The sequence below is a fragment of the Gouania willdenowi genome, chromosome 8, assembly GCF_900634775.1.
Source record: "Gouania willdenowi chromosome 8, fGouWil2.1, whole genome shotgun sequence".
Lineage (NCBI taxonomy): Eukaryota > Metazoa > Chordata > Actinopteri > Blenniiformes > Gobiesocidae > Gouania > Gouania willdenowi.
In genome coordinates this window covers 18072534-18092514 of record NC_041051.1, presented here as the reverse complement: position 1 = coordinate 18092514, position 19981 = coordinate 18072534, and the positions used below count along the sequence as shown (strand labels likewise).

Sequence of the window (19981 nt, the reverse complement as noted above, 5' to 3'; positions counted from 1 at the left end):
GAAGAAAAAAGTAATCAACACCAGGAGAAATTAATCTCCATCAGAGTGATCATCAAGACCTAAACGATGTCTGAATTACAGAATAGTGTTAACTTTCACATACATTTTGATGATTGGTAAATGGGGTACCAAGGGATGACATCTATCCAGACAATAAATGTCCTGGTGAATAAATATGCTTTCCGCACGCACACACACACACACACAAACACTCTCCAATGTACCGTATACAATAATTTAGTCATAGTGACTACATTAAACTATATCGAGGGTGGGGAAATACTTGTGATACACAACGTCTTAATGGCAACAGCATCTGCTCTGAACAGTAGAACCCTTAAAATCCAACTCACAATTAGTCAACAAAGTACACATGTTCAATACCATCTTATATTTACCCCAAAAATGTGACAGTAGATCCTAAATTGTATAATGTCTTAGGATCATGATTGAAGGCTTCTCCACCAGGTGTCACCTCCTATCAAATGTAGCTGCTGGATGCAATTCATTTTGCCTGGGGTGGAACTTATTTTAGGCTTGATCCCTGACAGGATGCCAAGTGTTATCCTACCCATGTAGGGAAATACATAAGAGATGAATGAACTCATATAGCTGATGTCTCGTACATAATTTTATTACAGTAATTTAACCTCTAAGTTTCCCGTAACTTTAAACCAAAAGCATTTGAGGCCAATTCCATGCTGAAGCCACATGAATGCACCAGACATGGACAAATCATTATTATATGCTGTAATACAGGTAGATTGTCAGTAATAATAGCTTTTTAGACTTAAAACTAACTGAGCAAATTTTCAATTTGAATATGTATATAGTGTATGTGTGTGTGTGTGTGTGTGTATGTGTGTGTGTGTGTGTGTGTGTGTGTGTGTGTGTGTGTGTGTGTGTGTGTGTGTGTGTGTGTGTGTGTGTGTGTGTGTGTGTGTGTGTGTTTGTGTGTGTGTGTGGGTGTGTGCGTGTGTGTGCGTAATAAGACAATTGAAAACACATGCTTTGTTGACAACATAACTCAACAACATGTAATTCATTACATTTAATGAAAAGAAACACTAGTAAATTTGGTATTTAGCTCAAATTACTACTTAAGTTATTTATTTATTTATTCAAATATACTTGTCACATGTTAAGCAGTTGCTATTATATTGATTTATTTTCAAATCTGCAATTACTTAATTACTGAGATATCAAATCAAACCATTTGAAATAACATTAAGGATCATTTCATTTCCAAGCTCTAATTTCAAACACTTACCCCTATCACTACCATACTCATCGCTGCCACAAAATAAGCAACAGGATGAAAAGATGCCATGACCAAACTGAGTGAGGGACAACTGCTGAGCAGACACTACTAGCCTCTATATATTAGGCAGCTCTGGACTTCTGTATGAACTGAAAGTCTGCCCTCACAGGTGAGTGTATTCACTGTAATTTCTGGGTTTTTCTAGTTTTGTGATCTACACCTAGAGGTAATGCATGACCTATTAATTGCTACTTCTGTACAACCGATTAGCAGACTTAGTCAATGGAATTTCCAAAACTATTTAACAAAGGTTCATTGGTATTTTTTTTAAACAGTTGGTTGAATATTGTGTTTTATTTTTCTTTCAATGCGTTTTTTTCAAATTTGTCTTAAGGTGGTAAATGTGGGGGGAAGAAAAGATGCTCCAAGGTTTTAATTAAACCAGAAACCTAAGAAGATTTGGTACACTACTATTTTGCGATGCACTTTGTTATTTATTCATTCATTTACTTATTTGAACAATGAGTTTGAATGATGACACATAGAACAGTAAATAAACTTATGTACTCTTTTTTCATTCTTTTTTGTAGCATCTTGGGACTCCAGACGGGCTTTATACACCAGTTTATTGAGGCTAAGGTAATTAGAAAACTGAATCTGAACAACACCCAAAAGCTATACTTTTTAAGGTACTGTCAAGCTAAAAATAATAATAATAATGATAATTGTAATCTCTTCAGTCTCATCTAAAGTGCCATCATGAGCACGGACGCAGAAATGGAGCAGTACGGCCCGGCGGCCATCTACCTCCGGAAGCCAGAAAGGGAGAGGATTGAGGCCCAGACGGCTCCATTTGATGCTAAAACTGCATTTTTTGTGGTTGATGCTGATGAGATGTACCTCAAGGGAAAACTGACGAAAAAGGAGGGTGGCAAAGCCACAGTTGATACTGACACAGGAAAGGCAAGTGGATATTTTTGAATTTGAAACATATTCCTCTCAAATATTGTTTAGGCGGGTTTAAGCAGGTTGAAATAGGAATTCTAAAAAATTCAAACATGGCACGGAAAATCTTAAAATCATTAGTTTTTTTTCTATGTATTCAGACTGTCACGGTTAAGGAAGATGACATCCATCCCAGGAATCCTCCAAAGTTTGACAAACTTGAGGACATGGCCATGATGACCCACCTCAATGAACCTTGCGTGTTGTATAACCTCAAAGAGCGTTATGCATCATGGATGATCTACGTAAGTTTTGAAAAAGTTGCAGATATGTTGCGTGTAAATGAAACTAATATTTTTGGTCACCCCTCCCCCATTTCCCAAACAACAGACCTACTCTGGATTGTTCTGTGTCGTCGTGAACCCCTACAAGTGGCTTCCAGTGTACGATTCCAAGGTTGTGGAAGCATACAGAGGCAAGAAGAGGATTGAGGCTCCACCCCACATCTTCTCTATCTCTGACAATGCCTATCAGTTCATGCAAACAGGTAAGATGTGTATTACACAATAAAGACATGATACACAAAATTACAGTGGTTCCCAAACTGAGAAACAACAACACAACATTTTTTTTTCCTCTTCAGACCGTGAGAACCAGTCTGTCCTTATTACGTGAGTTTTCATAAACTTCTAAAAACAACGTTTTCATATTTCATTATCAAAACTGAAAATATGTCTTCTGTATCACAGCGGAGAATCTGGTGCTGGAAAGACTGTTAACACCAAGCGTGTCATCCAGTACTTTGCAACAATTGCTGCACTTGGAGCGAAGAAAAGTGACCAGCCACAAGCTCAAGGCAAAATTCAGGTAATGTGTTGAATGTGTAATTTCAGGAGGAGACATCATTAAACATCCACATATTGAAACTACTTTCTTCTCCTTCAGGGCTCCCTTGAGGACCAGATTGTTGCAGCCAACCCTCTTCTGGAATCCTATGGTAACGCCAAGACTGTGAGGAATGACAACTCGTCTCGTTTTGTACGTATGGATATATATGCTGTGTATATAACTAATATGTATTTTTACAAATTGCACTCCAGCATCTTAAAAAATGTAAATTTGTCATATTCAGGGTAAATTTATCAGAATTCACTTTGGTACAACTGGCAAGCTGGCCTCCGCTGATATTGAAACATGTAAGTCTATAGTTGCTGTTTTTTTCTTTTGTTTTTTTTTAAATAAATGATTAAATATTAATCATGCCAAAACACCGAAAGATTTGTAATCACAATTTCAAAACATAGATCTGCTGGAGAAGTCTCGCGTCACATTCCAGCTGTCTGCTGAGAGGAGCTACCATATCTTCTATCAGCTGATGACCGGCCACAAACCTGAGATTCTGGGTAAATTGGTACAAAATGAGAAAAGTATAATACAACTGTCAAATTTTTTCTTACATTTTTTTTTGTCTTCTTGCAGAGGGTCTTCTGATCACCACTAACCCTTATGACTATCCCATGATCAGTCAGGGTGAAATTACAGTCAAGAGCATTAATGACGTGGAGGAGTTCATTGCAACTGATGTAAGTTCATTGTTTTGTTCAATACATGTTCAAGCAGTGCACACACTCTTTAAAATCAGAACCTTGATTCTTTTGCAGACTGCTATTGATATCTTGGGTTTCAATGCTGAGGAGAAAAATGGCATCTACAAGCTGACTGGTGCTGTGATGCATCATGGTAACATGAAATTCAAGCAGAAGCAGCGTGAGGAGCAGGCTGAGCCTGACGGCACAGAGGGTAAGTCTTTGGTTTCAGAGGAGTTTGAAAAGTAGTTGTTAAAAGACGAGAAGGACAACATTTTCATTCCTGTCTTGAGTGATAGTCTGTGTTTCCCTCCCTCAGTGGCTGATAAAATTGCTTACCTACTGGGCTTGAACTCTGCTGACATGCTAAAAGCTCTGTGCTACCCAAGAGTCAAGGTCGGAAATGAGATGGTGACCAAAGGTCAAACCGTCCCACAGGTAGATACTTAAACATTTAGACATTTTTGAAGGGATTGCAAAGGCTGTTTAGTGTAATTAATTACATCTCACATTTCCCTTTCAGGTGAACAATGCTGTCAGTGCTTTGTGCAAGTCTGTCTATGAGAAAATGTTCTTGTGGATGGTCATCCGTATCAATGAGATGCTGGACACAAAGCAGCCCAGAAACTTCTTCATTGGAGTGCTGGATATCGCTGGATTTGAGATCTTTGATGTGAGAAGTTAAAAAGAAATACAGGCATGTTTTGTGATTAAAAAAAACGTTTTGCATATTAATTAAATGTGTTTGTCCCTTCATAGTACAACAGCTTGGAACAGCTCTGCATCAACTTCACCAATGAGAAACTGCAACAGTTTTTCAACCAGCACATGTTCGTTCTGGAGCAAGAGGAGTACAAGAAAGAGGGCATTGAATGGGAGTTCATTGACTTTGGTATGGACTTGGCTGCCTGTATTGAGCTTATTGAGAAGGTCAGGATTCTGAATTTTAATTTTTCAGTTATTGATAAAAAATATTGCATCTGTTGGACGATTACAATGAATTGCACTTCCTTACAGCCAATGGGCATCTTCTCCATCCTTGAAGAGGAGTGCATGTTCCCCAAGGCTTCTGATACAACCTTCAAAAACAAGCTTCATGATCAGCATCTTGGGAAGACCAAAGCCTTTGAGAAGCCAAAGCCTGGAAAGGGCAAAGCTGAGGCTCACTTTGCTCTAGTTCACTATGCTGGTACAGTGGACTACAACATCACTGGCTGGCTGGACAAGAACAAGGACCCACTGAATGACTCTGTGGTTCAGCTGTACCAGAAGTCTGCAAACAAACTGCTTTCCTTCTTGTATGCAGCCCATGCTGGTTCTGAGGGTGAGAACTTTAAATTTAAACTAATTATCACTAATGCCACTTTGAAAAATTGTTTAAGTTGTGGATTTTGGACCTAAAACGGACAAGGAAATTATTCTTTTTACACAATTTCATCAATCTTTATAAAAACAGAAGCAGCAGGTGCCAAGAAAGGTGGTAAGAAGAAGGGTGGTTCCTTCCAGACTGTGTCTGCTGTTTTCAGGGTATGCCCCATGCTACTTCGAGATGAATCATTGTTCCAAAAGACCTGTCTATAAAAAGTGTCAGCACTTCACTAATTAGGGTATTGATCCACAGGAGAACTTGGGCAAACTGATGACCAACTTGAGAAGCACTCATCCTCACTTTGTCCGTTGCTTGATTCCCAATGAAACAAAGACCCCAGGTAAAACTATCACCAAAACAATTAACAACAAAAAAGCTAAACAAATGTAAAATTACCTTATTTGAAATTCACAACTTTCAGGTCTCATGGAGAACTTCTTGGTCATCCATCAGCTGAGGTGTAATGGTGTGCTGGAAGGCATTAGAATCTGCAGAAAGGGCTTTCCCAGCAGAATCCTCTATGGTGACTTCAAGCAGAGGTGAGATAAATGTACTTTATAAAAGGTGTTTTTTCTACTTAAATATTACTTTGAGTGAATAATGACCGGGATGATATGAGGAAACTATTAGTGACATAATTGTCTCCCCCAGATACAAAGTTCTAAATGCCAGTGTCATCCCTGAGGGACAGTTCATTGACAACAAGAAGGCTTCTGAGAAACTACTGGGATCCATTGATGTGGACCACACTCAGTACAGATTTGGCCACACCAAGGTAGGTTAAGATGTTTTTAGTTTTTTAAACACATAGGGTTATATGGTTTTGTCGATAATATGTATGACCCATAATTTGATACCTTAGGTGTTCTTCAAAGCCGGTCTGCTGGGTACACTTGAAGAGATGCGAGATGAGAAACTGGCTTCACTGGTGACAATGACTCAGGCCCTCTGTAGAGGATATGTGATGAGGAAGGAGTTTGTTAAGATGATGGAAAGAAGGTAGAATGATCCTTATTACAAAGACAATTCTTAAGTGTGAGTGAAGATTAGAGAACTGTATCTGTGACAATCTGGTCTCTTACCTTTTACAGAGAAGCTATCTACAGCATCCAGTACAATGTTCGTTCATTCATGAATGTCAAAAATTGGCCCTGGCTGAAACTGTACTTCAAGATCAAGCCTCTTCTGAAGAGTGCTGAGACTGAAAAGGAGCTGCAACAGATGAAGGAGAACTATGACAAAATGAAAAATGATCTAGCTACTGCTCTCGCCAAGAAGAAAGAATTGGAAGAGAAGATGATTTCTGTGCTGCAGGAGAAAAATGACCTGCAACTTCAAGTGGCATCTGTGAGTAGATAAACTTTTGATTTAAAAAGTCCAAACATTGATTCAATATATTTTCCTAAGCATAACACATATAAAACTAACATTGGAGAAAATGTGCTAACTGCATATCAACTTGTATGCTAACTTGCTTTAGGAAGGTGAGAATCTCTCCGATGCTGAGGAAAGATGTGAAGGACTGATTAAGAGCAAGATCCAGCTCGAGGCCAAACTCAAAGAGACCACTGAGAGACTGGAGGATGAGGAGGAAATTAACGCTGAACTCACTGCCAAGAAGAGAAAGTTGGAAGATGAATGCTCAGAGCTGAAGAAAGACATTGATGACTTGGAGCTGACCTTGGCCAAAGTGGAGAAGGAGAAACATGCTACTGAAAACAAGGTATGGGTTTTTCATTTTGCATTGAAGTTTGGCAAAATATTAATATATGTAATATATAAGTTCTATATAAAACTAACTGTAATATATAACTACTTTTCGGACAAGTATTTATGTGACATACAATGTACCTTTATATTATTGTAGGTGAAAAACCTGACAGAGGAGATGGCATCCCAAGATGAAACCATTGCCAAGCTGACCAAGGAGAAGAAGGCCCTCCAGGAGTCTCACCAGCAAACACTGGATGACCTCCAGGCAGAGGAAGACAAAGTCAACACTTTGACAAAGGCCAAAACGAAGCTGGAACAGCAAGTAGATGATGTGAGTCAACATAAGCAGAGTTATTGTTTTCATCCTACATTTAGATAAATAATATTGTTCCCAATATTACCTACTAATTGTTTTTCACATGACTTGGGATTTAGCTTGAGGGCTCATTGGAGCAAGAGAAGAAGCTTCGCATGGACCTTGAGAGAGCCAAGAGGAAGCTTGAAGGAGACCTGAAACTGGCCCAGGAAACCATAATGGATCTGGAGAATGATAAACAGCAATCTGAAGAGAAAATTAAGAAGTAACAATTGATTTATCACTCGTATGTTTCTTCGTGATGAGTGAATGTTCACCAAACCTAAAGAAATGTTGATTTTGTTGACATTCAGAAAGGAGTTTGAAACAAGTCAACTTCTCAGCAAGATTGAGGATGAACAGTCCCTCGGTGCTCAGCTTCAGAAGAAGATCAAGGAGCTCCAGGTATACATTCAGTCTCTATGATAAGCCTCATAGTATGTGTTAAACCATAACCATGATCATTTTGCTTTCTTCACTTTCTAACTGTAAATCTCAGGCTCGTATTGAGGAGCTAGAAGAGGAGATAGAAGCTGAGAGAGCTGCTCGTGCTAAAGTAGAGAAGCAGAGAGCTGACCTGTCCAGGGAGCTGGAGGAGATCAGCGAGAGGCTTGAGGAAGCTGGTGGAGCTACAGCTGCGCAGATTGAAATGAACAAGAAGCGTGAAGCTGAGTTCCAGAAGCTGCGTCGTGACCTTGAAGAATCCACTCTGCAACATGAAGCTACTGCAGCAGCCCTCCGCAAGAAGCAGGCCGACAGTGTTGCAGAGCTGGGCGAGCAGATCGACAACCTCCAGCGTGTCAAGCAGAAGCTGGAGAAGGAGAAGAGCGAGTACAAGATGGAGATTGATGACCTCTCCAGCAACATGGAGGCTGTTGCCAAGTCAAAAGTTAGTGTGTTTGGTCATGTTCCTTCATTTATCTATAATCATTAATAAACTTCTTAAGTATTTGTTTAATTTTTCAATTTACAATAAAAGTGTACAATATTATACCACAGGGCAATTTGGAAAAAATGTGCAGAACTCTTGAGGATCAGCTGAGTGAGCTCAAAGCCAAGAACGATGAGAACGTTCGCCAGCTGAACGATGTCAATGCTCAAAAGGCCAGGCTTCAGACTGAGAATGGTAAAGGATGTGTTTTTTAAAGTAGTAATTTTAAAAAGTATCAATAGTATTGATGAACAACAAACTGATGTGTTCCTAGGTGAGTATTCTCGCCAGCTTGAAGAAAAGGAAGCTCTTGTATCCCAGCTGACCAGAGGCAAACAGGCCTTCACTCAGCAGATTGAGGAGATGAAGAGGCACATTGAAGAGGAAGTGAAGGTATTGTTTATGTTCACTAAAAATGTATCCCAAATTTTAAATGCTCTCAGTAATATGTTCTTTGTGTTCAACAGGCTAAGAATGCTCTGGCCCACAGTGTTCAGTCATCTCGCCATGACTGTGATCTGCTTAGAGAGCAGTATGAGGAAGAGCAGGAGGCCAAGGCTGAGCTGCAAAGAGGAATGTCAAAGGCCAACAGTGAGGTGGCTCAGTGGAGATCAAAATATGAGACTGATGCTATTCAGCGCACTGAGGAGCTAGAGGAGGCTAAGTAAGGAACTACTTTTATAAATGAGTCAATTTCACATCTTTAGAGTTTGCTCTTTACAGGTAACTTGTTGTCTTTCACCACAGGAAGAAGCTCGCCCAGCGCTTGCAAGATGCTGAAGAGTCTATTGAGGCAGTCAACTCTAAGTGTGCCTCCCTGGAAAAGACCAAACAGAGGCTGCAAGGTGAGGTGGAGGACCTCATGATTGATGTGGAAAGAGCTAATTCTCTGGCTGCCAACCTTGACAAGAAGCAGAGGAACTTTGATAAGGTGAATTGTTGATCTTGAAGTTAAAATAGTTTTACACAAGAGCTCTGAACAATAAATAAATAAATAACCATTATAAAATCTAGGTTCTGGCAGATTGGAAGCAAAAGTATGAGGAGGGCCAGGCAGAACTGGAAGGAGCCCAAAAGGAGGCTCGCTCTCTCAGCACTGAACTGTTCAAGATGAAGAACTCCTACGAGGAGGCTTTGGACCAACTGGAGACATTGAAGAGAGAGAACAAGAATCTGCAGCGTTAGTCAATTTTTTTCAGACACATTTAATTCTTATTCTATTAGTTATGAGATCTTTTATGAAAAATTTGCCTTCAAATTTGGGTAGCCACAATCCCTTATTTGTATCGTTTTTATGACTTTTAGAGGAGATCTCCGACTTGACTGAACAGATTGGTGAGACCGGGAAGAGCATCCACGAGCTGGAGAAAGCCAAGAAGACAATAGAAACTGAAAAGGCAGAAGTCCAGACTGCCCTGGAAGAAGCTGAGGTAATTTCTTGTCAATTTTGTTTATCAACCAATATGCAGGTTGCTGTATACTTGAACATTAATTAACCATTCTCCGATGAATAAAGGGAACTCTGGAGCATGAGGAAGCCAAGATTCTCCGTGTTCAGCTTGAGCTCAACCAACTCAAAGGTGAGGTTGACAGGAAGATGGCAGAGAAGGACGAGGAGATGGAGCAGATCAAGAGGAACAGCCAGAGGGTGATTGACTCCATGCAGAGCACGCTTGATGCTGAAGTCAGAAGCAGGAATGATGCCCTCAGAGTCAAGAAGAAGATGGAGGGAGACCTCAATGAGATGGAGATTCAGCTGAGCCACGCCAACAGGCAGGCTGCTGAGGCTCAGAAACAACTGAGGAATGTCCAGGGACAGCTTAAGGTGAGTTGCCTGTAACCAAAGTTTTATTCAACTAAGCATCTAGAAAGACTGTGAAAGAGTGTTTACTGTATGTTGTTTGTCAGGATGCCCAACTGCACCTTGATGATGCTCTCAGAGGACAGGAGGACATGAAGGAGCAGGTTGCCATGGTGGAGCGCAGAAATGGTCTGATGATAGCTGAGATTGATGAGTTAAGAGCTGCCTTGGAGCAGACAGAGAGAGGACGTAAAGTGGCTGAGCAGGAGCTGGTTGATGCCAGTGAGAGAGTCGGACTGCTTCACTCTCAGGTTTGATATATTAATAAATAAAAGAAATATTTCAATTACATATAGTGTGTTTTGTTTACCTTTTTGTTGTTCTACTTTCAGAACACCAGCCTTATTAACACCAAGAAGAAGCTGGAATCTGACCTTGTTCAAGTTCAGGGTGAAGTGGATGATGCTGTGCAGGAAGCAAGAAATGCTGAGGAGAAGGCCAAAAAGGCCATCACTGATGTAAAATGACATTTACATTTTGTTTGTTAAAAAAAAAGGTTTTTGTTTTTTTTAAATCATGTTTTAACTTGAAAAAAACATGTCTAATGTTAGGCTGCCATGATGGCAGAGGAGCTGAAGAAAGAGCAGGACACCAGCGCTCATCTGGAGAGGATGAAGAAGAACCTGGAGGTCACAGTCAAAGATCTGCAGCACCGTCTGGATGAAGCTGAGAACCTCGCCATGAAGGGTGGCAAAAAGCAGCTCCAGAAACTGGAGTCCAGGGTACAAACAGAGCACTATGGGATTATTTATTTTTGTAATTGGTGCTTCATGAATAAAATTGAATTCAATTTACACTGTGCATGTATTTAATTTGATGCTGACACAATTTAAATAAAGTCAAATTTACTGCACAATGCTTTAAACAGCTGTATTTCACAGGTTCGTGAACTTGAGGGTGAAGTTGAATCTGAACAGAGACGTGGAGCTGATGCTGTTAAAGGTGTCCGCAAATATGAGAGGAGAGTCAAGGAGCTCACCTACCAGGTAGATATTAATTGGCATAGTTATACATTTACAAACACATATGTATCAGTAATATACTGGCAACAATTTTTGATGTAGACTGAAGAGGACAAGAAGAATGTGACCAGGCTTCAGGATCTGGTGGATAAGCTGCAGCTCAAAGTCAAGACTTACAAGAGACAGGCTGAAGAGGCTGTAAGTCAAATTATCATTCTTCAAAAACATTAGCATTATTTAGAAAATATACTGGCTTTAAATAGTTTCTTGAAAATCCTCGAAATGAATCAAATCTTTCTTCGGCAATTGGATTATTGAAAAATAAAGCACATTTAAACTCTGACAACTTAACAGGAGGAGCAGGCCAACAATCACATGTCCAGACTGAGAAAGGTTCAGCATGAGCAGGAGGAAGCCCTGGAGCGCGCTGACATTGCTGAATCTCAGGTCAACAAAATGAGAGCCAAGAGCCGAGATATTGGAAAGGTAACGTGTTTTCCTATATTTCACTAATTTTCACCTTTTAATGTTACAGTAACTTTTTATATACTTTGTCTATCTTTTTCGATGTTTTACAGGCTGACATTTCTGAGTAAGAAAGCACCACATGGAGCAATTGAACAGTTTATATAAAATATAAACTTGTTGCTGATTTGTCTGCCAGCTATTTCCTAGCCAAATAAACAGTTTCAACATAAATTTTTGTATTGTTTCATTGTTTATATTTTGTTTGTCTTTTTTGACATCCTTTTTCATATGGTTTCACAAGGTAAACTATTGAAGCTCACTTGGGGCCCTATTCACTGGTCTGGACTTAAGCACTTTTTTATGCGCTTCTCTCCTGCGCATATTATCCGGTCCAGATTCCTGACACGCCCACCGCGCGTAAATCAACCAAAAGCGCCTAGTCTGTGAACGAAGGAGGTCTGAAGCAAAGGAGGAGGACTGGGCCATGATGTAATTTTTTTGGGGCAGTGTAGAAATCACGGAACATTGAATTCTATTTCATAACATTTGTTTCGATGTCTCACTATGGGATATGGTAGCTCCTGTATTGCAGACAAGTTTATCATACGCTACACCAGGCCACAGGGCAAGCACTGTATCAATAAGGGCAGAAGAACTGCCCGTGCCACACACGGAGCAGAGACATCCAGGTGGTAAAACCGGACACTCCCCTGAAAAAGGCCCAGGATGTGGCTAAACCCGAGTCGAATGTGCACACAAGTTAACAGGCGGCTGCTGACCCTGACTCGTATAAGCCAAAGCAATCGCCTCTACCATCCAGTGTGACACGTGTTATGTAGTACCAAGCTTCCCCTTATGGGGTGGAGCCTTGTAGACGAAGAGCTGATTGCTTCTCCTGAAGCTACTGTCATATCCACATACGCACGCACAGCGCATACAGCACACAATAAATGAGGCTGCTGCTCACCCCGTAAGGCAGAGAAGGCCATGACGTCAATAGGAGAACATGAGCCCAACACCTTCGGCACAAATGCTGGGTTGGGCTTCAGCACCATCCTGGCATCGCCTGGGAAGAACTGAGTGTACTGACAGTGCATGGTTGTCACTGACACGCTTAGCCGATGCTAAAGCCAGTACTAACACTGCCTTTTGGGACACAAACTTCAAGTTTGTTTTCAAAAGGAGGACGTTTAAATCCTTCCAAAATCACACCCAAATCCAAAGGCGGCACCAGTGGCCTGGACGCAGGAAGGATCCTGCGTGCCCCTTTCATAAAACGATCTGCGGATGTCTTTAAAAGGACCTCAGTTATTGGTAAATGCCACGGACACAATACACAATAGACCTACTTTTTAGAAAGGTAGCTGTTGATGCGTGCTTCCCATTGACCCTCCATTAGCCATTTTTCTTCACTGACTTTGACCCATTATTGTTTTTCCTATCAGACAGAACCCACTTTGTTCATGTTAATAATCTCTCCTCAACTGTCTTTTGGGACAGTCTTCCTCCACCTCTGTAATATCTCTGAAATCCACAATATCTTGGCCCAGGGGATGCTGAAAAACGAATCCATGCATTTGTTACATACATTACTAGATTAGATTATTGTAACTTGTTACTGTCAGGATGTCCTAGTAACTCACTGAAATGTCTACAATTAATTCAGAATGCTGCAGCCAGAATACTAACAGGAGAGAGCATATTTCTCCAATATTGGCTTACCTTCATTGGCTTCCTGTAAAATCTAGAAGACAGTTTAAAATCCTCCTGTTAACCTACAAAGCACTACGTGATCAAGCTCCTGTGTATCTTAAAGACCTATTAGTGCCCTATTGTCCGGGCAGAACACTCTGCTCTCAGTTTGCTGGTCTTCTGGAAGTTCCTGAAGTGTCTAGAAGTAGAACAGAAGGCAGAGCTACCAGGCTCCTGGCCTTTAGAACCAGCTCCCAGTCTTAGTACGGGAGGTTGTTACTCTCTCCACCTTTAAGGCTAAACTCAAAACCTACTTATTAGCTAAAGCCTATATACCGTATAATAGTGTTAACTTAACCACTAGGAACAAAGCCCGGAACCTAAAAATAGGAACTAAAAACTAAGATTATGTAGTAGAACACCAACATTACATTCAAACACAATCCACCATCTACACATAGCTCTAATGGGGTGTCTTGATGCTGGAGCTGGCGGTTCCTGATCGATGGCTCGCGGCTCAATTAGTGTAGGTGTCTGGGACACCCGGATGGACTGATTAATGGTTCGCAGCTCAACTAGTCTGGGACACTCGGATGGACTGATCAATGGTTTGCGGCTCAACAAGTCTGGAGCACTCGGTTAGACTGATCAATGGTTCACGGCTCAACTCGTCTGGGACACTTGGATGGACTACCCTTCTATCATATCCTGTTTGCCATTCTGTCCACTAACCCCAACCAGTCAAAGCAGATGGCTACCACCTCTGAATTTGGTTCAGCTGGAGTTTTCTTCCTATGAAATAGAGGGAGTTTTTTCTTCCCAATGTTGCTAAGTGCTTGTTCATGTGGATCTTGTTGGGTTCCTTCCTTTTTTACTATGGACTTTATATTTTGTTAAGTGCATTGAGATGACTTTGTTGTAATTTGCGCTATAAAAATAAAGTTGAGTTGAGTTGTTGGATAAACTGCCATTTGATGTTCACTTTTGTGTCGTGTTGATGCCACTTCCTAGTTAATTGTGCGTTCTGGTAATGATGCTGAGGAAGCATGAGCCCTGTTTATGTTTCTAATAAGTATGCCATGACAGCTGAAGAAAACCCACTGCTGCCTCGGTCGCTGTTCCCCATCAGTCACCTCTGTGCAACACTTAAAACCCAGGAAAACATTATTCTTTAGAAATTGGCCTTTTAGAGTTCAAGAGAAAAATCTTCTCCAGCGTGGTTGCTCACAGGCTAGCAGGGTATCTGCAAACAAACAACCTGATTAATGTATCAATTCAGAAAGCAGGCATCTTGCCCATCTCTTGTTGTGTGGAACATGCTAGTGCTATCTTGCATCAGATCCAGGCCGCATGGAAGAAAAGAACAGTCTTCCATGTGGTTTTCCTGGATCTCGCTGATGCCTCTGACTCAGTCCCTCACAACATCTTGTGGTCAGCTTTCAACTACTTCATAGTCCCAGCACCTCTTACAACCCTTGCCAGGGGTTCCGACTGTCATTTTGTCTTACAGTACAGACCAATGAGAAATGAATTAAGTTGTTAGACTCAGTGGAAGGAGCTATGTCGAGACAGCTAAAGGACCGTCAAGCCCTTTATGATTTGTCTGTGCCAGCTGACTGTCTAGTTAACTGGTTATTTGTACCCAACGCCAGCTTACACAGGCTCACAATATTAGGCTCACTTGCCACCCAGGTGTCAGCCGCATCATGCTATTTTTCTGCATTTTAATTATCGTCAGATTGGGTTAGTATACATAATATTACAGAGCAAGATACTTGAAGATATTATCAAAGTCTTTGTGGAAGGCACAAAATGTTCACTACATTTTATGTGTTTTATAAATATACTACTTTCCCGATGCCAGACATGAGTTGCTTCTGTCTTCTCGAGCAATGTATTTTTTGACTGTAATAATACTGCGTTATTTGCTGGTATGATGACATGTAATAAGCCAACTCTATCAAAAACAATTTCTAACGTAAGTTGATCCTTGTGATGAGACTTCAATATTATATTATGTCAGTGTTGTTGGCCCTGCTTCCCAAGTTATTATAAAATCTGTATTGTTTCTTTTTTTAATTGGAGTAGCATTAGATATGTATGAGTGGAACTTTCAGATGGTATCTGATCTGTGTTGGCTTTGCTTTTGATTTTAATTCCCAGGGGACGAATGCCACATTGTATTCATTCATGAAAGTCTATTAACTTGATATCTGAGATTTGCAGGTTCTGTAACTATGTACCAGTGACATCTCAGAACTGATTACTGAACTGATTATTGTAAAGTTACATTAGGTTAACTGTTATTTATTGCAATGTATATTATAATCATGTTTTGTTTTTGTTTTTTTAAATAAATTATTCCTTTTTGAAATGCTAAATAAATAGTTTTATTTTTACAAATGTATGTCTTTAGATATCAGATTCTACCTAAACTGCTGCATTTGTACAAACTTTATTTATCAATTCATCATGCGCATGTCCCATAGAATTAAAACAGGGAAATTGCACTCACTGTTTTACTTTATATCCGCAAATATACCCCTTCATAACACGACAGAGTATGTACACCTCTTTATACACCCAACCCTCAAACACATAATCATTTGGCCATAGTCGACAACTCTACTTAAGCTTACACAAAAATACATACTTCTAACAGACGTGTGTGTGTGTGTGTGTGTGTGTTACAAATGACAATCTAATAGGACACACCATAGTGTGTAGACTCTTGGAATACAGCTATAACTAAACTAAACTAAATGTGAGTAAGTGGGTCAAGTAAATCACTGTGACAACTTTCAAATTTCACAATAAAGAAGTAGCGTTGATGCCAATTACTTGCTTTCTTTTTGGGATTCTGGGAGCATGAAATTTGCAACACTATGGTATGCATATAAAGCTTACAGTGGTGGATGTTATAGAACTGGGAGGAGTGGTGCATATTTTATAACAAGTTTTAACTGATTTAATTGATTTACAACCTGTGGCACGTGTTTAACTGTTAATCAACTGAGCAAAAAATATATATATATATATATACAATAAAATGTATATGTATATATATATATATATATATATATATATAAATTGAGCTACATTTTAGGAAAAAGCAGCAGATCTCAAAAAGTCAAGAAGAAAAGTCTTCTTCTACTTCTCTTTTATTTGATAACTTGTCATAATTTAGAACTGAATTCTAAATCAGTAAATGCGTGGTAAACAAAGGCATAAGGTTTTATTATTTCACTTTAACTAACAGATTGGATTTGGTATTGTTTAAATATAACATCCCACTCTCTATGAATGAATGTAGAACCATTGGTTAAAATCTTATATCATTTATTTTTAACTACAGCGGGGTCCTGTGATCTGCTGTTAAGGTTAGTTATCTTATTTGAATAGATAGATACACACAAAGATTCAAAACTTCTGCTTGAATTCTGTTTCCTTTGAATTGCAATTTTGAGCATTGCTTCACAAAAAGAACAACCCGACATTAAAAAAAAAAAAAAAAACCATCACTATATAACTTAAATGTTTGTATGTACTTCTTGTGTCCACTGTTCCTGAATCTGACTTGGCAATGCTTCTGATATTACATTTCCAGTAGGCCAATGGCACCCCTCCAAAGCTGATGGAAAATGCAGGTTGAAGCTTGTATCAAATATCTGAGTTCATGTCATAATGTCAGTGGTATACGAGGACAGTATGTTAACATTATACTGTGGAGAGGCTGGTGGTGATACATTTTCTGTCCTTATGTAGAAACACCTAATCTTATCCAAATCAAATAAGAATCTCACTTAGAGTTATAAAGCAGTACTGTAGCATTGAGAGTGCTGTTACTCTTTTGTTGATGTACAAAATATCTCTTTCAATATACAGATTATATTTTGCTCTTTGATAAAGTTATAAGTTTGTTTGTTTTAGCATAAATGTTTTAAATATCCCCTCCAAAAAGGTGCAACAGAAATGTTTGAGTTGTTCCCAAACACTATGTAAAAGAAACACATCTTCTAACAGCTCACTATTCATTTTATTTTTTTAAACCTACCATTTTAAGATGTACTGTCCCACACTTTTTTATTCATTTTTAATTTAAGTCAAACCAAAAAAGAAAAAAGAAATACAAATAATTATCTAAAATGTTTCATTACAAAGGCAGGAGCTGCGGTGCTGGAGAGGCTCATCCTATTATTTTATTATGCAGCATAATATGAATGCTCTTTTATGTATGTTTTCTATCATTTTTGTTGTTGTCACAATGAGTTTGTGTGAAGCAACATGGATGTCAAACCCCTAATAAGAAGGTATCTGACATAATGCTCGGACTTAGCTGTTAGTCATTGGCTCTTGTAATAGTAAAACAATCGCAGTGATGGAATAACAATAGGCTCAATATAAGCTGAAAAACATTGTAGGAATTTGAATACGCTCTTGCAGCTACTTGTTTGCCAAAGTGCCCATTGCTCAGACTTGACAATGGTGACAGCCAATAGAACTTAATAATAAGCCCCATAGAGAGCTACATTCATTAGCTGTTGCCAACAGAGAAATAGGAACTGAAGTCCTACAACTTAGAAAGGAGTATCATTCCATAACAAGCATTTTCCCCTTCTTTTCAGTCCAAGAGAAACAAATCCAAAGGGATAACCAAAAATTATTGATTTTTTTTTTTTTTTAAATATACCTACATTGTTAGATTCTGTCTTTCTTTACTTTTTTTTTTTTTTTTTTTTACATTATTATATATTCATAGTGCAGCAGTGAGCAATGTTAAATAAATAGAGAAGCCTCACTGTGAAGGGCATTGGAGTAACCTCATACAGAGAACAATGAAACAACTGTAATACATTTAGGAATGATTAACACAATTATAGAAGCTTTTGTGTCTACAATTCCACAGTAAACACAGGTGTTACTAAACCCGGAGCTGAGTTATTTATGTGAACATTGCTCCATCAGCAAAGCCTACATATATTTAGAAACTGGCAAGGAGCATGATTGTGCACATGGACAACTCAGTGGGAGTGATCATTTGGACAGAATAACTAGTTTAGAAAGACATGTATTAAATAACAACTTTGTTTCTTTATTTTATTTTATTTTATTTTATTTTTACATGTGTAAATTAGTATTAAAGACAAACAACAACATCAACCAATGAAAATGGTCAATTTGAGACAGGAGAATATGTAGAAATCATTACAACTAAATGAAAAATAATTGTCCTGCTCAATTGCTATCACTTTTAAATTCTTATGAAGGCAAATAAAAAAATAAAAATGAAAAATAAAGTAAATATATATATATATATAAAGGATGGCACTTTAAAAAAATGTCATAATTCCAGTGAATAAAGCCATTGGGTCCACATTCATAAGCTTTAAAACCTTCAATCAAATTCCTAATCTAATTCACATCATTACATATAACAGCTAACAAAAGTTAGAAAGAAAGTAGACAAGCAAACTAGTAGAACAGCCTATTCTAGCATGCTGTTGTATCTATTTAAAAATGTTTTTTTGTTTTTCTTAAAGGCCAAACATCATGTCATCTCTTCTCAATCTCTTTTTCAAGGGTGTCCAATTCTATCATCTATGCTTTGTTGAAGTGTACATTTTAAAATACATTTAAAATCTGGCTTTATAACATTAGAGCTCAAATATAACAAAACACAGTCTGTGCTCTTTCCTTTATGTCATCAAAGAATAATTTAAAAGCAGACAAACAGGGAGAAACAACCTGCAAAGTCACAGTCTATGTCTTTCTATCCTACTGCTCTGTCATGGAAGAAAAACTCATTTAAAGCCTCTGAGGCTCCTCCTTCCTTTACAAGTTTGGTGTGCGTTCTCTTGGTCAAATTTAGTTCACAGGCTCAGATGTTAGCCCTTGCAGATTCAAGGTTAGACAAGACAGTCAGCCCGCTTTTGTCTCCTACGTGATCTTAGCACAACCTAATTTGGCTAAACTTTGTCTATTCTACATAAAGGAAATAATTTTGACTTACAGTAAAACATGAATAAAAGCAAATGCAATGTAGAAACACGGTACAGTTATAAATGGGGAGGAGATCTTTTTGGTATAGTTATCTTTTATAAAAGCTCTTTATTGTTAGTGTTACAGCTTTATGGAAAGGCAATGATTAGAATTATCCAACCAACTTATTGCACTATGCCTTTTAAAAATATATATGTTATTATTTGTAATCAGAATGAGTTCTTTTGTCATAGGTTTGTCCTTATAGACAACAGCTGTATTGACAAATGTTTTAGACAATTTAAAACAGCTGTTGCAGTTTGTCACTAGAGATGAAAGACAATGGTCCTTTGGAGTTCAAGGCAGCCCACCACATGGCAGCATAGATTCCCTTCTTTTATGGTAACATATGAAGAAAACCTTTTCACATTTTCAGAATAAACTTTTTTGAAGTACATTAAAGCATCTTTACAACTACATTTCCCCCATGTTGCAAGAATAGTGGACAATGTAATAAACACCAAGTCCACATCTAAACAGGTTGACTAAAAAACTACAAAAGCCCTTTGACCCTACTTGAATAGATTATAGGACGTATGCTATTTTGGTTGACTGGGAAAAAACATACGGTCATTTGACCGTACTTAAAACTCATACAGGCAACACATGGTTGTACAATAGCCCACCTACTATTGAGGTCACATGGGTTACATTCCTCAAGGTATCTTTTTCAAAGATAGAATGTGAAAATAAATATGATGGGGCAACAAAACAGGTTCATTAAGCAACAACTCAATGAACCAGTTAAAAAAAAAAGTTCTTTGTTTGCATGAATTGCTTTCAATTTATATTAATCCTT

The 19981-nt window shown here is 38.7% G+C and overlaps 1 protein-coding gene across 1 annotated transcript; it reads left to right on the top strand.

Moving 5' to 3' along the window:
- Positions 1 to 1325: 1325 nt before the first annotated feature.
- Positions 1326 to 11682, top strand: LOC114468161 (myosin heavy chain, fast skeletal muscle). Its single transcript, XM_028454873.1, has 41 exons — positions 1326 to 1430; positions 1852 to 1900; positions 2002 to 2224; positions 2368 to 2511; positions 2597 to 2753; positions 2850 to 2877; positions 2956 to 3073; positions 3152 to 3244; positions 3339 to 3402; positions 3511 to 3609; positions 3686 to 3789; positions 3868 to 4006; positions 4112 to 4230; positions 4316 to 4465; positions 4552 to 4722; positions 4810 to 5116; positions 5249 to 5319; positions 5414 to 5501; positions 5583 to 5700; positions 5813 to 5936; positions 6024 to 6160; positions 6253 to 6508; positions 6642 to 6884; positions 7029 to 7205; positions 7310 to 7455; positions 7544 to 7634; positions 7729 to 8118; positions 8229 to 8355; positions 8435 to 8553; positions 8628 to 8824; positions 8908 to 9091; positions 9175 to 9340; positions 9466 to 9590; positions 9677 to 9985; positions 10069 to 10272; positions 10354 to 10479; positions 10573 to 10743; positions 10903 to 11007; positions 11086 to 11181; positions 11338 to 11469; positions 11562 to 11682. Exons 3-41 carry the CDS (start codon positions 2021 to 2023, stop codon positions 11577 to 11579), a joined length of 5817 nt encoding a protein of 1938 aa, XP_028310674.1. The 5' UTR covers positions 1326 to 1430; positions 1852 to 1900; positions 2002 to 2020; the 3' UTR covers positions 11580 to 11682.
- Positions 11683 to 19981: the final 8299 nt, after the last annotated feature.